This window comes from Ranitomeya imitator, chromosome 7 (assembly GCF_032444005.1).
Source record: "Ranitomeya imitator isolate aRanImi1 chromosome 7, aRanImi1.pri, whole genome shotgun sequence".
NCBI lineage: Eukaryota > Metazoa > Chordata > Amphibia > Anura > Dendrobatidae > Ranitomeya > Ranitomeya imitator.
In genome coordinates, this window is record NC_091288.1 from 218258712 (window position 1) to 218278147 (window position 19436).

Sequence of the window (19436 nt, forward strand, 5' to 3'; positions counted from 1 at the left end):
CGTTGATAATTTTTAGGTTTTATTGTAATCAACACACTCCACTATGTAATGAATAAAGATTTACAGCTGGAATATTTCATCCAGCGATATCTAGGATGTGGGATTGTAGTGCTCCCTTTAATTTTTGAGCAGTGTATATATCCATGCAGAGGATGAGATACTAAGTGTGTGCCACATATCCCCTGATGGGGAAATAAGACATTCTCCAGAACGACGGAGGGTAATAAAACAGATTTTAATGACAATATCCCCCAGGTCCGGCTTTCAACAAATTGCCAGTTTGGGTTTTAGTGCCTCAGCCACAACGTAGCGTGAAAAGTGTTAAAATAAGAAGCAGGAGAAAAAGAAAAAAAAAGAGAGAAGGTGCTTAGCAAGAGGAAAAAAAAAAAAAAAAAAGTGAGCGTCTTTCCTGGTAGAGAATCCTTCCTCCTGGAGCCGTGGAGAATCCGCAGGGCAGCACTCACTCATTGGAGGGAGGATAAAAGGTTCTAAACATAAAAAGGAGAATCCGAGGCCGGAGAGAAGCGACAGTGACCAGCGGGGGGCGCCACCTGTACCCGCCGCAGAACAGTGGCTGAGGCCGGTGAGCCACACATTTTAGGGTTGGGGCCAGAGAAAGCAGGAGGCAACCGGGCCCCCCCTTCTGTGGGACTCTCCATCTTACGGGACGCTATGGGTGAGGGGGTGGGGGCGACAAAATAAAAAATACAAACTAAAGAGTATTCTCCAGGAAATGCCACCTTAACCCCTTCCTGCCCGGAGGTCACAGAGAAGGTGGGTGTAAAGCAGTCTCTCGTGGGGCGCGGTGGTCTCTGTGGCGCATCTTGAATGCCGCTCTGCGGACTGAGTGTATTCATTGGGGAAGGTGGGTTTTTGGGGCTGGAGGGACGGACCATCGCTCCGGAGACTAGGGCTAGGGGGGCTCCGCACTGTGCCTTAACCTTTGCCATCCATGGCTTCTGCATATACGACTACGCGGGAGGGGTCTGAAAGAGAAGAGGAGGAAAAGTGACGGGACGGCAGTCGCAGGTTCAGGCTTTTCTCACTTTCCAAGATCTCTGCTTGCTGTCAGTAAACATTCATGTGTTCACAACACAGACGAGCCGACCCCAGACCCAGTGTATGCCGAGGCGAAAATCACGGACCACCAGAATGGGCCCATCATCACCCGCCCCGACACAGCACTCCTCTGCCCTGGACGGCGCCACGCCTGCCCAGCCCCCTCCCCTGGATCCACCCTCCTCCGCCCAGCCCCCTCCCCTGGATCCACCCTCCTCCACCCAGAACGGCGCCCCGCCAAGCCCTTCATCCGCCCAGCGCGGCGCCCCGCCAAGCCCTTCATCCGCCAGCGCGGCGCCCCGCCAAGCCCTTCATCCGCCAGCGCGGCGCCCCGCCAAGCCCTTCATCCGCCCAGCGCGGCGCCCCGCCAAGCCCTTCATCCGCCCAGCGCGGCGCCCCGCCAGCCCTTCCCCCGCCCAGCGCGGCGCCCCGCCAGCCCTTCCTCCGCCCAGCGCGGCGCCCCGCCAGCCCTTCCTCCGCCCAGCGCGGCGCCCCGCCAGCCCTTCCTCCGCCCAGCGCGGCGCCCCGCCAGCCCTTCCTCCGCCCAGCGCGGCGCCCCGCCAGCCCTTCCTCCGCCCAGCGCGGCGCCCCGCCAGCCCTTCCTCCGCCCAGCGCGGCGCCCCGCCAGCCTTTCCCCCGCCCAGCGCGGCGCCCCGCCAGCCCTTCCCCCGCCCCGCCAGCCCTTCCTCCGCCCAGCGCGGCGCCCCGACAGCCCTTCCTCCGCCCCGCCAGCCCTCCTCCGCCCCGCCAGCCCTCCTCCGCCCAGCATGGCGCCCCGCCAGCCCTTCCCCCGCCCAGCGCGGCGCCCCGACAGCCCTTCCTCCGCCCCGACAGCCCTCCTCCGCCCAGCGCGGCGCCCCGACAGCCCTTCCTCCGCCCAGCGCGGCACCCCGACAGCCCTTCCTCCGCCCCGACAGCCCTCCTCCGCCCCGCCAGCCCTCCTCCGCCCCGCCAGCCCTCCTCCGCCCAGCATGGCGCCCCGCCAGCCCTTCCTCCGCCCAGCGCGGCGCCCCGCCAGCCCTTCCTCCGCCCAGCCAGCCCTCCTCCGCCCAGCGCGGCGCCCCGCCAGCCCTTCCTCCGCCCCGCCAGCCCTCCTCCGCCCAGCATGGCGCCCCGCCAGCCCTTCCTCCGCCCAGCCTCTTACCTTTCTTGTGTAAGTTCCAGATACGATTCCACTCTGGAGAAAAAGTAAAAAAAAAAAATTAAAACTGAATAAAATCCCAGCACAATGTAACAAAGCATCAGCTGTGCAACTCCTGCAGTGATATATTATAGAAACCGACAGGACAGCAGGGAGAGCGGGGAGCCAATACAGGACTGGATGCAACTGTAACAAAACCTCAGCGGTGTCTAGGCAGGGAAAGATGGGTCTGTACAACACTCCCATTCTCTGACAGCAAGCAGTGGTCACACTACGGTAACGATGTGCTGCTTCCCGGGCCAGTGGGGGGATCAGGATGTACTCCCCCTAAACTAAGGGTCCGGGAACGGTGGCTGACAACGTGAGAGCGTGCGCAGCGGCCGTATTGGACACAGGGAGACTCCGGGGTTAATCACTGGGAGCAGCACCAGCAGATATCGGGGGGCCAGCAGCTATGGGCCTTCGGACCCCCATTTACCGTCTGCCACCACTCACCTTGCAGGCTGTAGGAGACCATGGCCTCCCAATCTTTCGGATTCTCCATGGTGGTCACCTCAGGATCGGCCCCTTCTATATAGAAGCCGTGGGACAGACGCACCAGGGCCATCACCGGAGGGGCTTGGTCCAGGTCGCCGCCACCTTCCACCCCTCCGGGGGTCTCCTCTTCAGGCTCCCTCACCTCTGGCGGCACCGCCTGGCCAGCTCCAGGTTCGTTAATAAAGGATAGCCCCCACTCGTTCTGGAAGATGGCCCCCAGGTTCTCCTGGCTGACTGGGGAAGGTGGGGAGGAGGAGAGGGAGGAGCAGGAGGAGGACGACAGGGAGCCGGTGTGCAGGGCAGCGGCGTCGCTCTGCGCAGCGTTCAGCAGGCAGTTGGGGAGGGTAGTGGAGGTGCGGAGGGCAGAGCTGGGCACCAGTCCTTTGCCGTCCAGGTTCTCCTTCACCTTGCTGGCGTAGCTGATTTTCGGCAGCGTCCTGGCGCTGCTGCTGTCGACAGGAAAGACGGGCAGAGGCTTGAAGAGCAGCCAGCTGTCCGCAGCCGGCTCCTTGTCTGCCGGGGGCGAGGGCTGGCGCGAGACGCTTTTGGTTTTGTCCCCGGCCGTCTGCTCGGGCCTCATATCCGCACACGGGGGCTCTGTGGAGTTTAAGGCTTCGCGGTTCCTGGGGCGCTGGGTGTGGGGACCCCCTCCGGGCCGGGGCACCCACGCTTTACGTTTTCCATCCCGGTATTGGCTCTCATAGTCCCAGTAGCCTTTACGGTGTCCAGAGTACGAAGTGCGGTGGTGGTGATGGTGGTGTGTGGGGTAGTAGTTGGGATGGTACTGGGAGGGGGGTGGGGGTCTCTGCAGTCCACGGCCAGAGGGGTCTTTCTCGCAGCCTCGCAGATGGCGCAGGTTCAGGGAGTTAGAGGGGCTGAGGGGGACGCTCTCCTCGGTGCGGCCGGCTAGCGCCTCAATTTCTGGCCCAAATCCGTTTGAGTCCCAGGAGCCTGAAGTGGAAGAGAGAAGAAAATGAATAGAGAGACCCCTGAACACAGGTCACCGAGGGGGGACACATCACATTAGGGGGGCCCTAAATGAGGACCCCTGTGTACTCACATACCGGAACTAGGAAAAGCTTACCCTCAATCCCAGCTCTCATGCTGCATGCGACCACTGCAGCCAGTCAACTCAAAGTCGAGAAAGGAGATTGGCTGCAGAGGTCACAGTATGAGGAAGCACAGAGACCGAAGACAGGCAGCGGAGCTCACAGTATGAGGAAGCACAGAGACCGAGAACAGGCAGCGGAGGTCACAGCATGAGGAAGCACAGAGACCGAGAACAGGCAGCGGAGGTCACAGCATGAGGAAGCACAGAGACCGAGGACAGGCAGCGGAGGTCACAGTATGAGGAAGCAGAGACCGAGGACAGGCAGCGGAGGTCACAGTATGAGGAAGCACAGAGACCGAGAACAGGCAGCGGAGGTCACAGCATGAGGAAGCACAGAGACCGAGGACAGGCAGCGGAGGTCACAGTATGAGGAAGCAGAGACCGAAGACAGGCAGCGGAGCTCACAGTATGAGGAAGCACAGAGACCGAGAACAGGCAGCGGAGGTCACAGCATGAGGAAGCACAGAGACCGAGAACAGGCAGCGGAGGTCACAGCATGAGGAAGCACAGAGACCGAGGACAGGCAGCGGAGCTCACAGTATGAGGAAGCAGAGACCGAGGACAGGCAGCGGAGGTCACAGTATGAGGAAGCACAGAGACCGAGGACAGGCAGCGGAGGTCACAGTATGAGGAAGCACAGAGACCGAGGACAGGCAGCGGAGGTCACAGTATGAGGAAGCACAGAGACCGAGGACAGGCAGCGGAGCTCACAGTATGAGGAAGCACAGTGACCGAGGACAGGCAGCGGAGGTCACAGCATGAGGAAGCACAGAGACCGAGGACAGGCAGCAGAGCTCACACGCCTGAGGAAGCACAGAGACCGAGGACAGGCAGCGGAGGTCACAGTATGAGGAAGCACAGAGACAGAGGACAGGCAGCGGAGGTCACAGTATGAGGAAGCAGAGACCGAGGACAGGCAGCGGAGGTCACAGTATGAGGAAGCACAGAGACCGAGGACAGGCAGCGGAGGTCACAGTATGAGGAAGCACAGAGACCGAGGACAGGCAGCGGAGGTCACAGTATGAGGAAGCACAGAGACCGAGGACAGGCAGCGGAGGTCACAGTATGAGGAAGCACAGAGACCGAGGACAGGCAGCAGAGCTCACAGTATGAGGAAGCAGAGACCGAGGACAGGCAGCAGAGCTCACAGTATGAGGAAGCAGAGAGACCGAGGACAGGCAGCGGAGGTCACAGTATGAGGAAGCAGAGACCGAGGACAGGCAGCGGAGGTCACAGTATGAGGAAGCACAGAGACCGAGGACAGGCAGCGGAGGTCACAGTATGAGGAAGCAGAGACCGAGGACAGGCAGCGGAGGTCACAGTATGAGGAAGCACAGAGACCGAGGACAGGCAGCGGAGGTCACAGTATGAGGAAGCACAGAGACCGAGGACAGGCAGCAGAGCTCACAGTATGAGGAAGCAGAGACCGAGGACAGGCAGCAGAGCTCACAGTATGAGGAAGCAGAGACCGAGGACAGGCAGCGGAGGTCACAGTATGAGGAAGCACAGAGACCGAGGACAGGCAGCGGAGGTCACAGTATGAGGAAGCACAGAGACCGAGGACAGGCAGCGGAGGTCACAGTATGAGGAAGCACAGAGACCGAGGACAGGCAGCGGAGGTCACAGTATGAGGAAGCACAGAGACCGAGGACAGGCAGCGGAGGTCACAGTATGAGGAAGCACAGAGACCGGCGGGGGCGATCTGTACCACAGAGAACAAAAAATCCTAGAGGCTCAAGCCCCATCCGGATCCCAATACTACTCACAGCTGCGGGTTTGTTACAGCTGTAACCATTTTATGCAAAATAAACAGTTTTAAGTCCAGACTGATACAATGTAACAGTTTGATTTTTGTAACCTTTGCACTGGATACTGTGAGAACTATCAGGCTGTGTGCACACGCTGCAGATTTGTCTGTGGAATTTTCTGAGCAGATTCTGCATTTCTTGGCAGGTCAGAATCGGCGCCTTTTTTTGCTCTGTGCTCACGTCGCAGGTCTTTGTGCGGATTTCTTCCTTTTTTACCCCTGCAGATTTCTATTATGGAATGGGTGCAGAAACGCAGATCTGCATAAAGAACTGACATGCTCCTTTTTTGAATCTGCTGCGTTTTCCGTGCAGATTTTTCCGCACCATTAAGGCCATGTTCACACGTTCCTGATTTCCCTGCTGTTTTTTCTGCACTAAAAACCGCAGCTCTTGACAGAAAACGCAGGTGCGTTTTTTGATGCGGTTTGTAGTGCGGTTTTTTATGCAGTTTTCTCTGCAGAGTCTGTTTTCTAGGAAGTTTTTTTTAGGGTTAAAATGGCTGAAAATACCCTACCCCTAACCCTACCTTTAACTGTAGTGGGGGAAAAAAAAAAAATAAATTCTTTATTTTATTATTGTTACTACCTATGGGGGTGATAAAGTGGGGGGTCATTTACTTTTTTTTTTTTTGATCACTGTGAGGTTATCACAGTGATCAAAATGTGCCTGGAACGAATCTGCCGGCCGGCAGATTCGGCGGGCGCACTGCGCATGCGCCCGCCATTTTGGAAGATGGCGGCGCCCAGGGAGAAGACGGACGGACGGACACCGGGAGGCCCGGTAAAAGTATAAGGGGGGGAGATGAGGGCACGGGGGGGGGGAAGGCGTCGGAGCACGGGGGGTGGCATCGGAGCATGGGGGGGGTGGGATTGGGGCACAGGGGGACAGCCACACTCCGCCCACGCACTTCCTGCTGCAGCGGTTCTGCACCACAAACCGCAGAAAACCCGCAGATATTTTTTTCGTCTGCGGGTTTTACTGCGGGTTTGACCCTCACAATGGAGGTCAATGGGTGCAGAACCGCTGCAGTTCCGCACAAAGAAGTGACATGGTCCTTTTTTACCGCAGCCATTCAGCGCGGCTTTTTTAATGAATTTCCGCATCATGTGCACTGCGGTTCCTATTTTCCATAGGGTACATTGTACTGTACCCTGCATGGAAAACAGCTGCGGACCCGCAGCGGCAAAATCGCAGCGGTTCCGCAGTAAAAAACGCACTGTGTGAACATGGCCTAACTCGGCATTTATTTTTTAGCCATTAATTTATATTGTACTGTACATCACTTGTGGATCTGCAGCGTTTCTGTGCAGAAAAAAAAGCTGCGGATCTGCAGGAAATCTGCAACGTGTGCACGCAGCCTGAGGACACACTGACCACAGCAGAGGTTGGACACGGCAGGAAGGGAATCCTATCAGTGTGGACTCGTCCCCCTGTATATAGGGGCAGTGTATCCCCCCATCAGTGTGGACTCGTCCTCCTGTATATAGGGGCAGTGTATCCCCCCATCAGTGTGGACTCGTCCTCCTGTATATAGGAGCAGTGTATCCCCCTATCAGTGTGGACTCGTCCTCCTGTATATAGGAGCAGTGTATCCCCCCATCTGTGTGGTCTCGTCCTCCTGTATATAGGGGCAGTGTATCCCCCCCATCAGTGTGGTCTCGTCCTCCTGTATATAGGGGCAGTGTATCCCCCCCCATCAGTGTGGTCTCGTCCTCCTGTATATAGGGGCAGTGTATCCCCCCATCAGTGTGGTCTCGTCCTCCTGTATATAGGAGCAGTGTATCCCCCCATCAGTGTGGACTCGTCCCCTGTATATAGGGGCAGTGTATCCCCCCATCAGTGTGGTCTCGTCCTCCTGTATATAGGGGCAGTGTATCCCCCCCCATCAGTGTGGTCTCGTCCTCCTGTATATAGGGGCAGTGTATCCCCCCATCAGTGTGGTCTCGTCCTCCTGTATATAGGAGCAGTGTATCCCCCCATCAGTGTGGACTCGTCCCCTGTATATAGGGGCAGTGTATCCCCCCATCAGTGTGGTCTCGTCCTCCTGTATATAGGGGCAGTGTACCCCCCCATCAGTGTGGTCTCGTCCTCCTGTATATAGGGGCAGTGTATCCCCCCCCATCAGTGTGGACTCGTCCTCCTGTATATAGGGGCAGTGTATCCCCCCATCAGTGTGGTCTCGTCCTCCTGTATATAGGGGCAGTGTATCCCCCCCATCAGTGTGGTCTCGTCCCCCTGTATATAGGAGCAGTGTATCCCCCCATCAGTGTGGTCTCGTCCTCCTGTATATAGGAGCAGTGTATCCCCCCATCAGTGTGGACTCGTCCCCCTGTATATAGGGGCAGTGTATCCCCCCATCAGTGTGGTCTCGTCCTCCTGTATATAGGGGCAGTGTATCCCCCCCCATCAGTGTGGACTCGTCCTCCTGTATATAGGGGCAGTGTATCCCCCCATCAGTGTGGTCTCGTCCTCCTGTATATAGGAGCAGTGTATCCCCCCATCAGTGTGGACTCGTCCCCTGTATATAGGGGCAGTGTATCCCCCCATCAGTGTGGACTCGTCCCCCTGTATATAGGGGCAGTGTACCCCCCTATCAGTGTGGACTCGTCCCCCTGTATATAGGAGCAGTGTATCCCCCCATCAGTGTGGTCTCGTCCTCCTGTATATAGGGGCAGTGTATCCCCCTATCAGTGTGGACTCGTCCTCCTGTATATAGGGGCAGTGTATCCCCCTATCAGTGTGGACTCGTCCTCCTGTATATAGGGGCAGTGTATCCCCCCATCAGTGTGGTCTCGTCCTCCTGTATATAGGGGCAGTGTATCCCCCCATCAGTGTGGACTCGTCCCCCTGTATATAGGGGCAGTGTATCCCCCCATCAGTGTGGTCTCGTCCCCCTGTATATAGGAGCAGTGTATCCCCCCATCAGTGTGGTCTCGTCCTCCTGTATATAGGGGCAGTGTATCCCCCCATCAGTGTGGTCTCGTCCTCCTGTATATAGGGGCAGTGTATCCCCCTATCAGTGTGGACTCGTCCCCCTGTATATAGGAGCAGTGTATCCCCCCATCAGTGTGGTCTCGTCCTCCTGTATATAGGGGCAGTGTATCCCCCCATCAGTGTGGTCTCGTCCTCCTGTATATAGGGGCAGTGTATCCCCCCATCAGTGTGGTCTCGTCCTCCTGTATATAGGGGCAGTGTATCCCCCTATCAGTGTGGACTCGTCCCCCTGTATATAGGAGCAGTGTATCCCCCATCAGTGTGGTCTCGTCCTCCTGTATATAGGGGCAGTGTATCCCCCCATCAGTGTGGTCTCGTCCCCCTGTATATAGCGGCTGTGTATCCCCCATCTGTGTGGTCTCGTCCTCCTGTATATAGGGGCAGTGTATCCCCCCATCAGTGTGGACTCGTCCTCCTGTATATAGGGGCAGTGTATCCCCCCCCATCAGTGTGGACTCGTCCTCCTGTATATAGGGGCAGTGTATCCCCCCCCCATCAGTGTGGTCTCGTCCCCCTGTATATAGGGGCAGTGTATCCCCCCCATCAGTGTGGTCTCGTCCCCCTGTATATAGGGGCAGTGTATCCCCCCCATCAGTGTGGTCTCGCCCTCCTGTATATAGAGGCAGTGTATCCCCCCATCAGTGTGGTCTCGCCCTCCTGTATATAGGAGCAGTGTATCCCCCCATCAGTGTGGACTCGTCCCCCTGTATATAGGGGCAGTGTATCCTCCATCAGTGTGGTCTCATCCTCCTGTATATAGGGGCAGTGTATCCCCCCCCCATCAGTGTGGTCTCGCCCTCCTGTATATAGGGGCAGTGTATCCCCCCCCCCATCAGTGTGGTCTCGTCCCCCTGTATATAGGGGCAGTGTATCCCCCATCAGTGTGGTCTCGCCCTCCTGTATATAGGGGCAGTGTATCCCCCCATCAGTGTGGTCTCGCCCTCCTGTATATAGGAGCAGTGTATCCCCCCATCAGTGTGGTCTCGTCCTCCTGTATATAGGGGCAGTGTATCCCCCCATCAGTGTGGTCTCGTCCTCCTGTATATAGGGGCAGTGTATCCCCCCATCAGTGTGGTCTCGCCCTCCTGTATACAGGAGCAGTGTATCCCCCCCATCAGTGTGGTCTCGTCCTCCTGTATATAGGGGCAGTGTATCCCCCCATCAGTGTGGACTCGTCCTCCTGTATATAGAGGCAGTGTACCCCCCCCATCAGTGTGGACTCGTCCTCCTGTATATAGGGGCAGTGTATCCCCCCATCAGTGTGGTCTCGTCCTCCTGTATATAGAGGCAGTGTATCCCCCCATCAGTGTGGTCTCGTCCTCCTGTATATAGGGGCAGTGTACCCCCCTATCAGTGTGGACTCGTCCTCCTGTATATAGGGGCAGTGTATCCCCCCATCAGTGTGGTCTCGTCCTCCTGTATATAGGGGCAGTGTATCCCCCCATCAGTGTGGTCTCGTCCTCCTGTATATAGGGGCAGTGTATCCCCCCATCAGTGTGGTCTCGTCCTCCTGTATATAGGGGCAGTGTATCCCCCCCCATCAGTGTGGACTCGTCCTCCTGTATATAGGGGCAGTGTATCCCCCCATCAGTGTGGACTCGTCCTCCTGTATATAGGGGCAGTGTATCCCCCCATCAGTGTGGTCTCGTCCTCCTGTATATAGGGGCAGTGTATCCCCCCATCAGTGTGGTCTCGTCCTCCTGTATATAGGAGCAGTGTATCCCCCCATCAGTGTGGTCTCGTCCTCCTGTATATAGGGGCAGTGTATCCCCCCATCAGTGTGGTCTCGCCCTCCTGTATATAGGGGCAGTGTATCCCCCCCATCAGTGTGGTCTCGTCCCCTGTATATAGGAGCAGTGTATCCCCCCATCAGTGTGGTCTCGTCCCCTGTATATAGGAGCAGTGTATCCCCCCATCAGTGTGGTCTCGCCCTCCTGTATATAGGGGCAGTGTATCCCCCATCAGTGTGGTCTCGTCCTCCTGTATATAGGGGCAGTGTACCCCCCCATCAGTGTGGTCTCGTCCTCCTGTATATAGGGGCAGTGTATCCCCCCATCAGTGTGGTCTCGTCCCCCTGTATATAGGGGCAGTGTATCCCCCATCAGTGTGGTCTCGCCCTCCTGTATATAGGAGCAGTGTATCCCCCCCATCAGTGTGGTCTCGTCCTCCTGTATATAGGGGCAGTGTACCCCCCCATCAGTGTGGTCTCGTCCTCCTGTATATAGGGGCAGTGTACCCCCCCATCAGTGTGGACTCGTCCTCCTGTATATAGAGGCAGTGTATCCCCCCATCAGTGTGGTCTCGTCCTCCTGTATATAGGGGCAGTGTATCCCCCCATCAGTGTGGTCTCGTCCCCCTGTATATAGGGGCAGTGTATCCCCCATCAGTGTGGTCTCGCCCTCCTGTATATAGGAGCAGTGTATCCCCCCCATCAGTGTGGTCTCGTCCTCCTGTATATAGGGGCAGTGTACCCCCCCATCAGTGTGGTCTCGTCCTCCTGTATATAGGGGCAGTGTATCCCCCCATCAGTGTGGTCTCGTCCTCCTGTATATAGAGGCAGTGTATCCCCCCATCAGTGTGGTCTCGTCCTCCTGTATATAGGGGCAGTGTACCCCCCCATCAGTGTGGTCTCGTCCTCCTGTATATAGGGGCAGTGTACCCCCCCCATCAGTGTGGTCTCGCCCTCCTGTATATAGGGGCAGTGTATCCCCCCCATCAGTGTGGTCTCGTCCCCTGTATATAGGAGCAGTGTATCCCCCCATCAGTGTGGTCTCGCCCTCCTGTATATAGGGGCAGTGTATCCCCCCATCAGTGTGGTCTCGTCCTCCTGTATATAGGGGCAGTGTATCCCCCCATCAGTGTGGTCTCGTCCTCCTGTATATAGGGGCAGTGTACCCCCCCATCAGTGTGGTCTCGCCCTCCTGTATATAGGAGCAGTGTACCCCCCCATCAGTGTGGTCTCGTCCTCCTGTATATAGGGGCAGTGTACCCCCCCCATCAGTGTGGTCTCGTCCCCCTGTATATAGGAGCAGTGTACCCCCCCATCAGTGTGGACTCGTCCTCCTGTATATAGGGGCAGTGTATCCCCCCATCAGTGTGGACTCGTCCTCCTGTATATAGGGGCAGTGTACCCCCCCATCAGTGTGGTCTCGTCCTCCTGTATATAGGGGCAGTGTACCCCCCCATCAGTGTGGTCTCGTCCTCCTGTATATAGGGGCAGTGTATCCCCCCATCAGTGTGGACTCGTCCTCCTGTATATAGGAGCAGTGTACCCCCCCATCAGTGTGGTCTCGTCCTCCTGTATATAGGGGCAGTGTATCCCCCCATCAGTGTGGTCTCGTCCCCCTGTATATAGGGGCAGTGTACCCCCCCATCAGTGTGGTCTCGTCCTCCTGTATATAGAGGCAGTGTACCCCCCCATCAGTGTGGTCTCGTCCCCCTGTATATAGGGGCAGTGTACCCCCCCATCAGTGTGGTCTCGTCCTCCTGTATATAGAGGCAGTGTACCCCCCCATCAGTGTGGTCTCGCCCTCCTGTATATAGGAGCAGTGTATCCCCCCCATCAGTGTGGTCTCGTCCTCCTGTATATAGGGGCAGTGTACCCCCCCATCAGTGTGGTCTCGTCCTCCTGTATATAGGGGCAGTGTACCCCCCCATCAGTGTGGACTCGTCCTCCTGTATATAGGGGCAGTGTATCCCCCCATCAGTGTGGTCTCGTCCTCCTGTATATAGAGGCAGTGTATCCCCCCATCAGTGTGGTCTCGTCCTCCTGTATATAGGGGCAGTGTATCCCCCCATCAGTGTGGTCTCGTCCTCCTGTATATAGGGGCAGTGTACCCCCCCATCAGTGTGGTCTCGTCCTCCTGTATATAGGGGCAGTGTACCCCCCCATCAGTGTGGTCTCGTCCTCCTGTATATAGGAGCAGTGTATCCCCCCATCAGTGTGGACTCGTCCTCCTGTATATAGGGGCAGTGTACCCCCCCATCAGTGTGGTCTCGTCCTCCTGTATATAGGGGCAGTGTACCCCCCCATCAGTGTGGTCTCGTCCTCCTGTATATAGGGGCAGTGTATCCCCCCCATCAGTGTGGTCTCGTCCCCCTGTATATAGCGGCTGTGTATCCCCCATCTGTGTGGTCTCGTCCTCCTGTATATAGGAGCAGTGTATCCCCCCATCAGTGTGGACTCGTCCTCCTGTATATAGGGGCAGTGTACCCCCCCATCAGTGTGGTCTCGTCCTCCTGTATATAGGGGCAGTGTACCCCCCCATCAGTGTGGTCTCGTCCTCCTGTATATAGGAGCAGTGTATCCCCCCATCAGTGTGGACTCGTCCTCCTGTATATAGGGGCAGTGTACCCCCCCATCAGTGTGGTCTCGTCCTCCTGTATATAGGGGCAGTGTACCCCCCCCATCAGTGTGGTCTCGCCCTCCTGTATATAGGGGCAGTGTATCCCCCCCATCAGTGTGGTCTCGTCCCCTGTATATAGGAGCAGTGTATCCCCCCATCAGTGTGGTCTCGCCCTCCTGTATATAGGGGCAGTGTATCCCCCCATCAGTGTGGTCTCGTCCTCCTGTATATAGGGGCAGTGTATCCCCCCATCAGTGTGGTCTCGTCCTCCTGTATATAGGGGCAGTGTACCCCCCCATCAGTGTGGTCTCGCCCTCCTGTATATAGGAGCAGTGTACCCCCCCATCAGTGTGGTCTCGTCCTCCTGTATATAGGGGCAGTGTACCCCCCCCATCAGTGTGGTCTCGTCCCCCTGTATATAGGAGCAGTGTACCCCCCCATCAGTGTGGACTCGTCCTCCTGTATATAGGGGCAGTGTATCCCCCCATCAGTGTGGACTCGTCCTCCTGTATATAGGGGCAGTGTATCCCCCCATCAGTGTGGACTCGTCCTCCTGTATATAGGGGCAGTGTATCCCCCCATCAGTGTGGACTCGTCCTCCTGTATATAGGGGCAGTGTATCCCCCCATCAGTGTGGACTCGTCCTCCTGTATATAGGAGCAGTGTACCCCCCCATCAGTGTGGTCTCGTCCTCCTGTATATAGAGGCAGTGTACCCCCCCATCAGTGTGGTCTCGTCCCCCTGTATATAGGGGCAGTGTACCCCCCCATCAGTGTGGTCTCGTCCTCCTGTATATAGGGGCAGTGTACCCCCCCATCAGTGTGGTCTCGTCCTCCTGTATATAGGGGCAGTGTATCCCCCCATCAGTGTGGACTCGTCCTCCTGTATATAGGGGCAGTGTACCCCCCCATCAGTGTGGTCTCGTCCTCCTGTATATAGAGGCAGTGTACCCCCCCATCAGTGTGGTCTCGTCCCCCTGTATATAGGGGCAGTGTACCCCCCCATCAGTGTGGACTCGTCCTCCTGTATATAGAGGCAGTGTACCCCCCCCATCAGTGTGGTCTCGTCCCCCTGTATATAGGGGCAGTGTATCCCCCCATCAGTGTGGACTCGTCCTCCTGTATATAGGGGCAGTGTACCCCCCCATCAGTGTGGTCTCGTCCTCCTGTATATAGAGGCAGTGTACCCCCCCATCAGTGTGGTCTCGTCCCCCTGTATATAGGGGCAGTGTACCCCCCCATCAGTGTGGTCTCGTCCTCCTGTATATAGAGGCAGTGTACCCCCCCATCAGTGTGGACTCGTCCTCCTGTATATAGGGGCAGTGTATCCCCCATCAGTGTGGACTCGTCCTCCTGTATATAGGGGCAGTGTATCCCCCATCAGTGTGGACTCGTCCTCCTGTATATAGGGGCAGTGTACCCCCCTATCAGTGTGGACTCGTCCTCCTGTATATAGGGGCAGTGTATCCCCCCATCAGTGTGGACTCGCCCCCGGCGCCCCTTCCCCCCGCTCACCTGTCTTCGGGCGGCCGCGGTTCAGCTGGTTCATGTCGTGCTCGCTGGGGCTGAGTCGCTCCTTCCTCCGGCTCACTGGGCCTTCCCGCGGGTTACTGTTCTCATCCTGGGCCAGGTGCTCCTTGTGCATAATAATCACGGTGCGGGGCGCGGGAGGAAGAAGACTCCGGGAAAATGGAGGAGACGGCGGCGATAACGGAAGAGGAGACCGAGGAAGAGCGAAGCCGCGGACACGGAGGACCTCACCCACACAGCGGCAGCAGGAAGAGACAGAGCCGCCCGCTCCGGCCCGGAGGAGGAGCTTGTCTGGGCGGGGTTACGTCGTGCAGGAGGCAGCGGCCACGTCACACGTCACGGTGCGTGCGTCCTCGACAGGAGGCGCCGCCATCTTATTGGTGGTAAAGATCTGTGGCATCGTGTGTGATAACACCGGAAACCGGCTCCTCAGCAGGGACAATGCTGATCGAATACTGAGCTGCCTCTATATACTGCCCCTATATACTGTATACAGCCCTCATATACTGTCCTATATACGGTATACTGCCCCTATATACGGTATACTGCCCCTATATAATGTATACAGCCCTCATATACTGTCCTATATACTGTATACTGCCCCTATATAATGTATACAGCCCTTGTATAATGAATACTGCCCCTATATACTGTATAACATAGTTTGTAAGTAAGGCCGAAAAAAGCCATTTGTCCATCCAGTTCAGCCTATATTCCATCATAATAAATACCCAGATCTACGTCCTTCTACAGAACCTAATAATTGTATGATACAATATTGTTCTGCTCCAGGAAGACATCCAGGCCTCTCTTGAACCCCTCGACTGAGTTCGCCATCACCACCTCCTCAGGCAAGCAATTCCAGATTCTCACTGCCCTAACAGTAAAGAATCCTCTTCTATGTTGGTGGAAAAACCTTCTCTCCTCCAGACGCAAAGAATGCCCCCTTGTGCCCGTCACCTTCCTTGGTATAAACAGATCCTCAGCGAGATATTTGTATTGTCCCCTTATATACTTATACATGGTTATTAGATCGCCCCTCAGTCGTCTTTTTTCTAGACTAAATAATCCTAATTTCGCTAATCTATCTGGGTATTGTAGTTCTCCCATCCCCTTTATTAATTTTGTTGCCCTCCTTTGTACTCTCTCTAGTTCCATTATATCCTTCCTGAGCACCGGTGCCCAAAACTGGACACAGTACTCCATGTGCGGTCTAACTAGGGATTTGTACAGAGGCAGTATAATGCTCTCATCATGTGTATCCAGACCTCTTTTAATGCACCCCATGATCCTGTTTGCCTTGGCAGCTGTATACGGCCCCTATGTACTGTATACAGCCCTCATATACTGTATACTGCCCCTATATACGGTATACTGCCCCTATATAATGTATACAACCCTTGTATAATGAATACCGCCCCTATATACTGTATACTGCCCTTGTATAATGAATACTGCCCCTATATACGGTATACTGCCCCTATATAATGTATACAGCCCTCATATACTGTCCTATATATTGTATACTGCCCCTATATACTGTATACTGCCCCTATATAATGTATACAGCCCTCATATACTGTCCTATATACTGTATACTGCCCCTATATAATGTATACAGCCCTTGTATAATGAATACTGCCCCTATATACTGTATACAGCCCTCATATACTGTATACTGCCCCTATATACGGTATACTGCCCCTATATAATGTATACAACCCTTGTATAATGAATACTGCCCCTATATACTGTATACGGCCCCTATATACTGTATACAGCCCTCATATACTGTATACTGCCCCTATATACGGTATACTGCCCCTATATAATGTATACAACCCTTGTATAATGAATACTGCCCCTATATACTGTATACTGCCCCTATATACTGTATACTGCCCTTGTATAATGAATACTGCCCCTATATACTGTATACTGCCCCTATGTACTGTATACTGCCCTTGTATAATGAATACTGCCCCTATATACTGTATACGGCCCCTATATACTGTATACTGCCCTTGTATAATGAATACTGCCCCTATATACTGTATACTGCCCCTATGTACTGTATACTGCACTTGTATAATGAATACTGCCCCTATATACTGTATACGGCCCCTATATACTGTATACTGCCCTTGTATAATGAATACTGCCCCTATATACTGTATACTGCCCCTATGTACTGTATACTGCACTTGTATAATGAATACTGCCCATATATAATGTATACTCCCCTGTACTGTTATACTGCCCCTATGTACTGTACTACTGCCCTTATATAATGAATACTGCCCCTATATACTGTAATAATGCCCTTATATAATGAATATGGCCCCTATATAATATACACTGACCCTGGATACTGTCCCTATATACTGTATACTGCCCCTATATACTGTACTACTGCCCTTATATAATGAATACTGCCCCTATAATATACTGACCCTGTATACTGTCCCTATATACTGTGTACTGGCCCTATATAATGTATACTGCCCCTATATATTGTACTATTGTCCATGTATACTGTCCTTATATAATAAATACTGCCCCTATATACTGTATACTGCCCCTATATTGTACAATTGCCCCTGTATACTGCCCCTATATACTGTATACTGCCATATGATGAATACTGCCCCTATATACTGTATACTGCCCCTATAAACTGTACTACTGCCCCTGTCTATACTGCCCCTACATACAGTAATACTGCCTCTATATACTGTATGCTGCCCCTATATACTGTATGCTGTCCCTATAAACTACTATTGCCCCTGTCTATACTGCCCCTATATACTGTATGCTGCCCTATATACTGTATATTGTCCCTATAAACTATTGCCCCTGTCTATACTGCCCCTACATACAGTAATACTGCCCCTATATACTGTATACTTCCCCCTACATATAGTAATACTGCCCCTATATACTGTATACTGCCCCTATATACAGTAAAACTGCTCATTTATACTGTACTACTGCCCCTGTATACTGCCCCTATATACTGTAATACTTCCCCTACATAATACTGCAACTGCATGCTGTAATACCAGAGAGTATATTTAACTATAAAATTTATTAAATCTTTTAAACATTAAAAAATATATTCCAAACCAGAGCATGAAAAATATAAGGGGATAATAAACATGAGTATAACCAAGGACGCACAAAAAATTAATATACAGTTGTGCTCAAAAGTTTACATATCCTGGCAGAATATTTGCTTCCTTGGCCTTTTTTCAGAGAATATGAATAATAAAACCTTTCCTCCACTCATGGTTAGTGGTTGGTGAAGCCATTTATTGTCAGACTACTGTGTTTTCTCTTTATAAATCATAATGACAACCCAAAACATCCAAATGACCCTGATCAAAAGTTCTCATACCCTGGTGATTTTGGTCTGATAACATGCACAGACGTTGACACAAATGGGTGTGAATGGCTACTAAAGGTAACATCCTCACCTGTGACCTGTTTGCTTGTAATCAGTGTGTGCATAAAAGCCGAGTGAGTTTCTGGGATCCAGACAGACTCTTGCATCTTTCATCCAGCCACTGACATTTCTGGATTGTGAGTCATAGGGAAAGCAAAAGAATTGTCAACGGATCTACGGGAAAATGTAGTTGAACTGTATAAAACAGGAAGGGGATACAAAAAGATATCCAAGGAATTGATAATGCCGGTCAGCAACGTTCACACTGTGATTAACAAATGGACAATCAGGGGCTCTGTAAAAACAAAACCACGGCAAAAATTCTGCCAGGGTATGTAAACTTTTGAGCACAACTGTAATGCTCCATACATAAACTAAAAAAAAAAACTAAATCCAATCCTCCCCTTTTCCTCTTTTCCCGCTGCAGCGGTCTCCTCGGCATCTTACGTCGTGTTGCGTCATCGCGCCCTCTGCTCTCCTCATAGAGGTGCAGTGTATGTATGGCAGGGTGCGTCCTCTACGGCTTTTATAGAAAATATGCTGCTGGAAATGAAAGAAGTTGATTTTATCTTTTGCTGTGTGATGTGTGCAGCATATTACAGTCTCAGGAGGATTTCTATACTGTGCCTGAAAATCACACTGCTGCTCTATGTGATGGCGAACCTGGAGGAGTCCTTACTATAAGCTGAATGCAGCCAGAACCAGTATCAGCTGTCGGGTACATTATTGGGAATATCATTGTTCTGTTGGTGTCATCTATTGAGCCTATTCCTAAGGCTTAACGTTCTCTTTCAGAGTTCAAGCTGCTACAGTAGAAGCTTCCGAAAAAGAAGCAGAGAACTTACACAGACTGATTTCTCTTCCTTTTTATCCTGCAAAAAGTTCAGCCTGTTTTACCTGTGGCAGTTTCTTCCTATATATCCTGCAGCTCAGCCTGTATCACCTACAGAAGGCGCTTGTGTGTCTAACACTGTGTCATAAGGAAGACATCTATGGAGAGTGGATGCATCACAATCGCATACAGGATGAATTATAATAGGTGAGAAAGAGACAATGCTTCATTGTCCATTGAAGTGGGGACCCCCTGCAGTGAACAGGTAATTACAACAGACATCTGCTCTGAGAACCAGCCAACAAGACTGGGATTCGTTTACTCAGAGGCCGAAAAGTACACTTCCATGGCAAGAGCTTCCTGTGTTGAAAGCATCGGTACCCAGATTTTTTTTTGGAGCCAGTGGTCAGCAATGAATATTGAGGTTTGCATCAATCCGATATTCGTGGGAGATATATTTTCTCCATCGTAGCGAAGGGATAAACATAATGCTTTCACTCACATTAGTGTAAGGCCATTCTAACCCTTCCAACTTAATAACGATCCAATTGATGATGCTATCCATGCCAACTTTCAACTCTATAGAAAAGTAAAATTGCAACGAGAAACATGAGAGCCATTCCTGCAACATAAG

At 53.5% G+C, this 19436-nt stretch overlaps 1 protein-coding gene across 1 annotated transcript; it reads right to left on the reverse strand.

Moving 5' to 3' along the window:
- Positions 1-216: 216 nt before the first annotated feature.
- On the reverse strand, positions 217-14791 carry LOC138645585 (FMR1-interacting protein NUFIP2-like). Its single transcript, XM_069735004.1, has 4 exons — positions 14511-14791; positions 2696-3688; positions 2204-2236; positions 217-986 (listed from the first exon to the last, which is right to left on the reverse strand). The coding sequence occupies exons 1-4, from the start codon at positions 14638-14640 to the stop codon at positions 937-939; spliced, it is 1206 nt and encodes a 401-aa protein (XP_069591105.1). The 5' UTR covers positions 14641-14791; the 3' UTR covers positions 217-936.
- Between the last annotated feature and the right edge of the window lie 4645 nt (positions 14792-19436).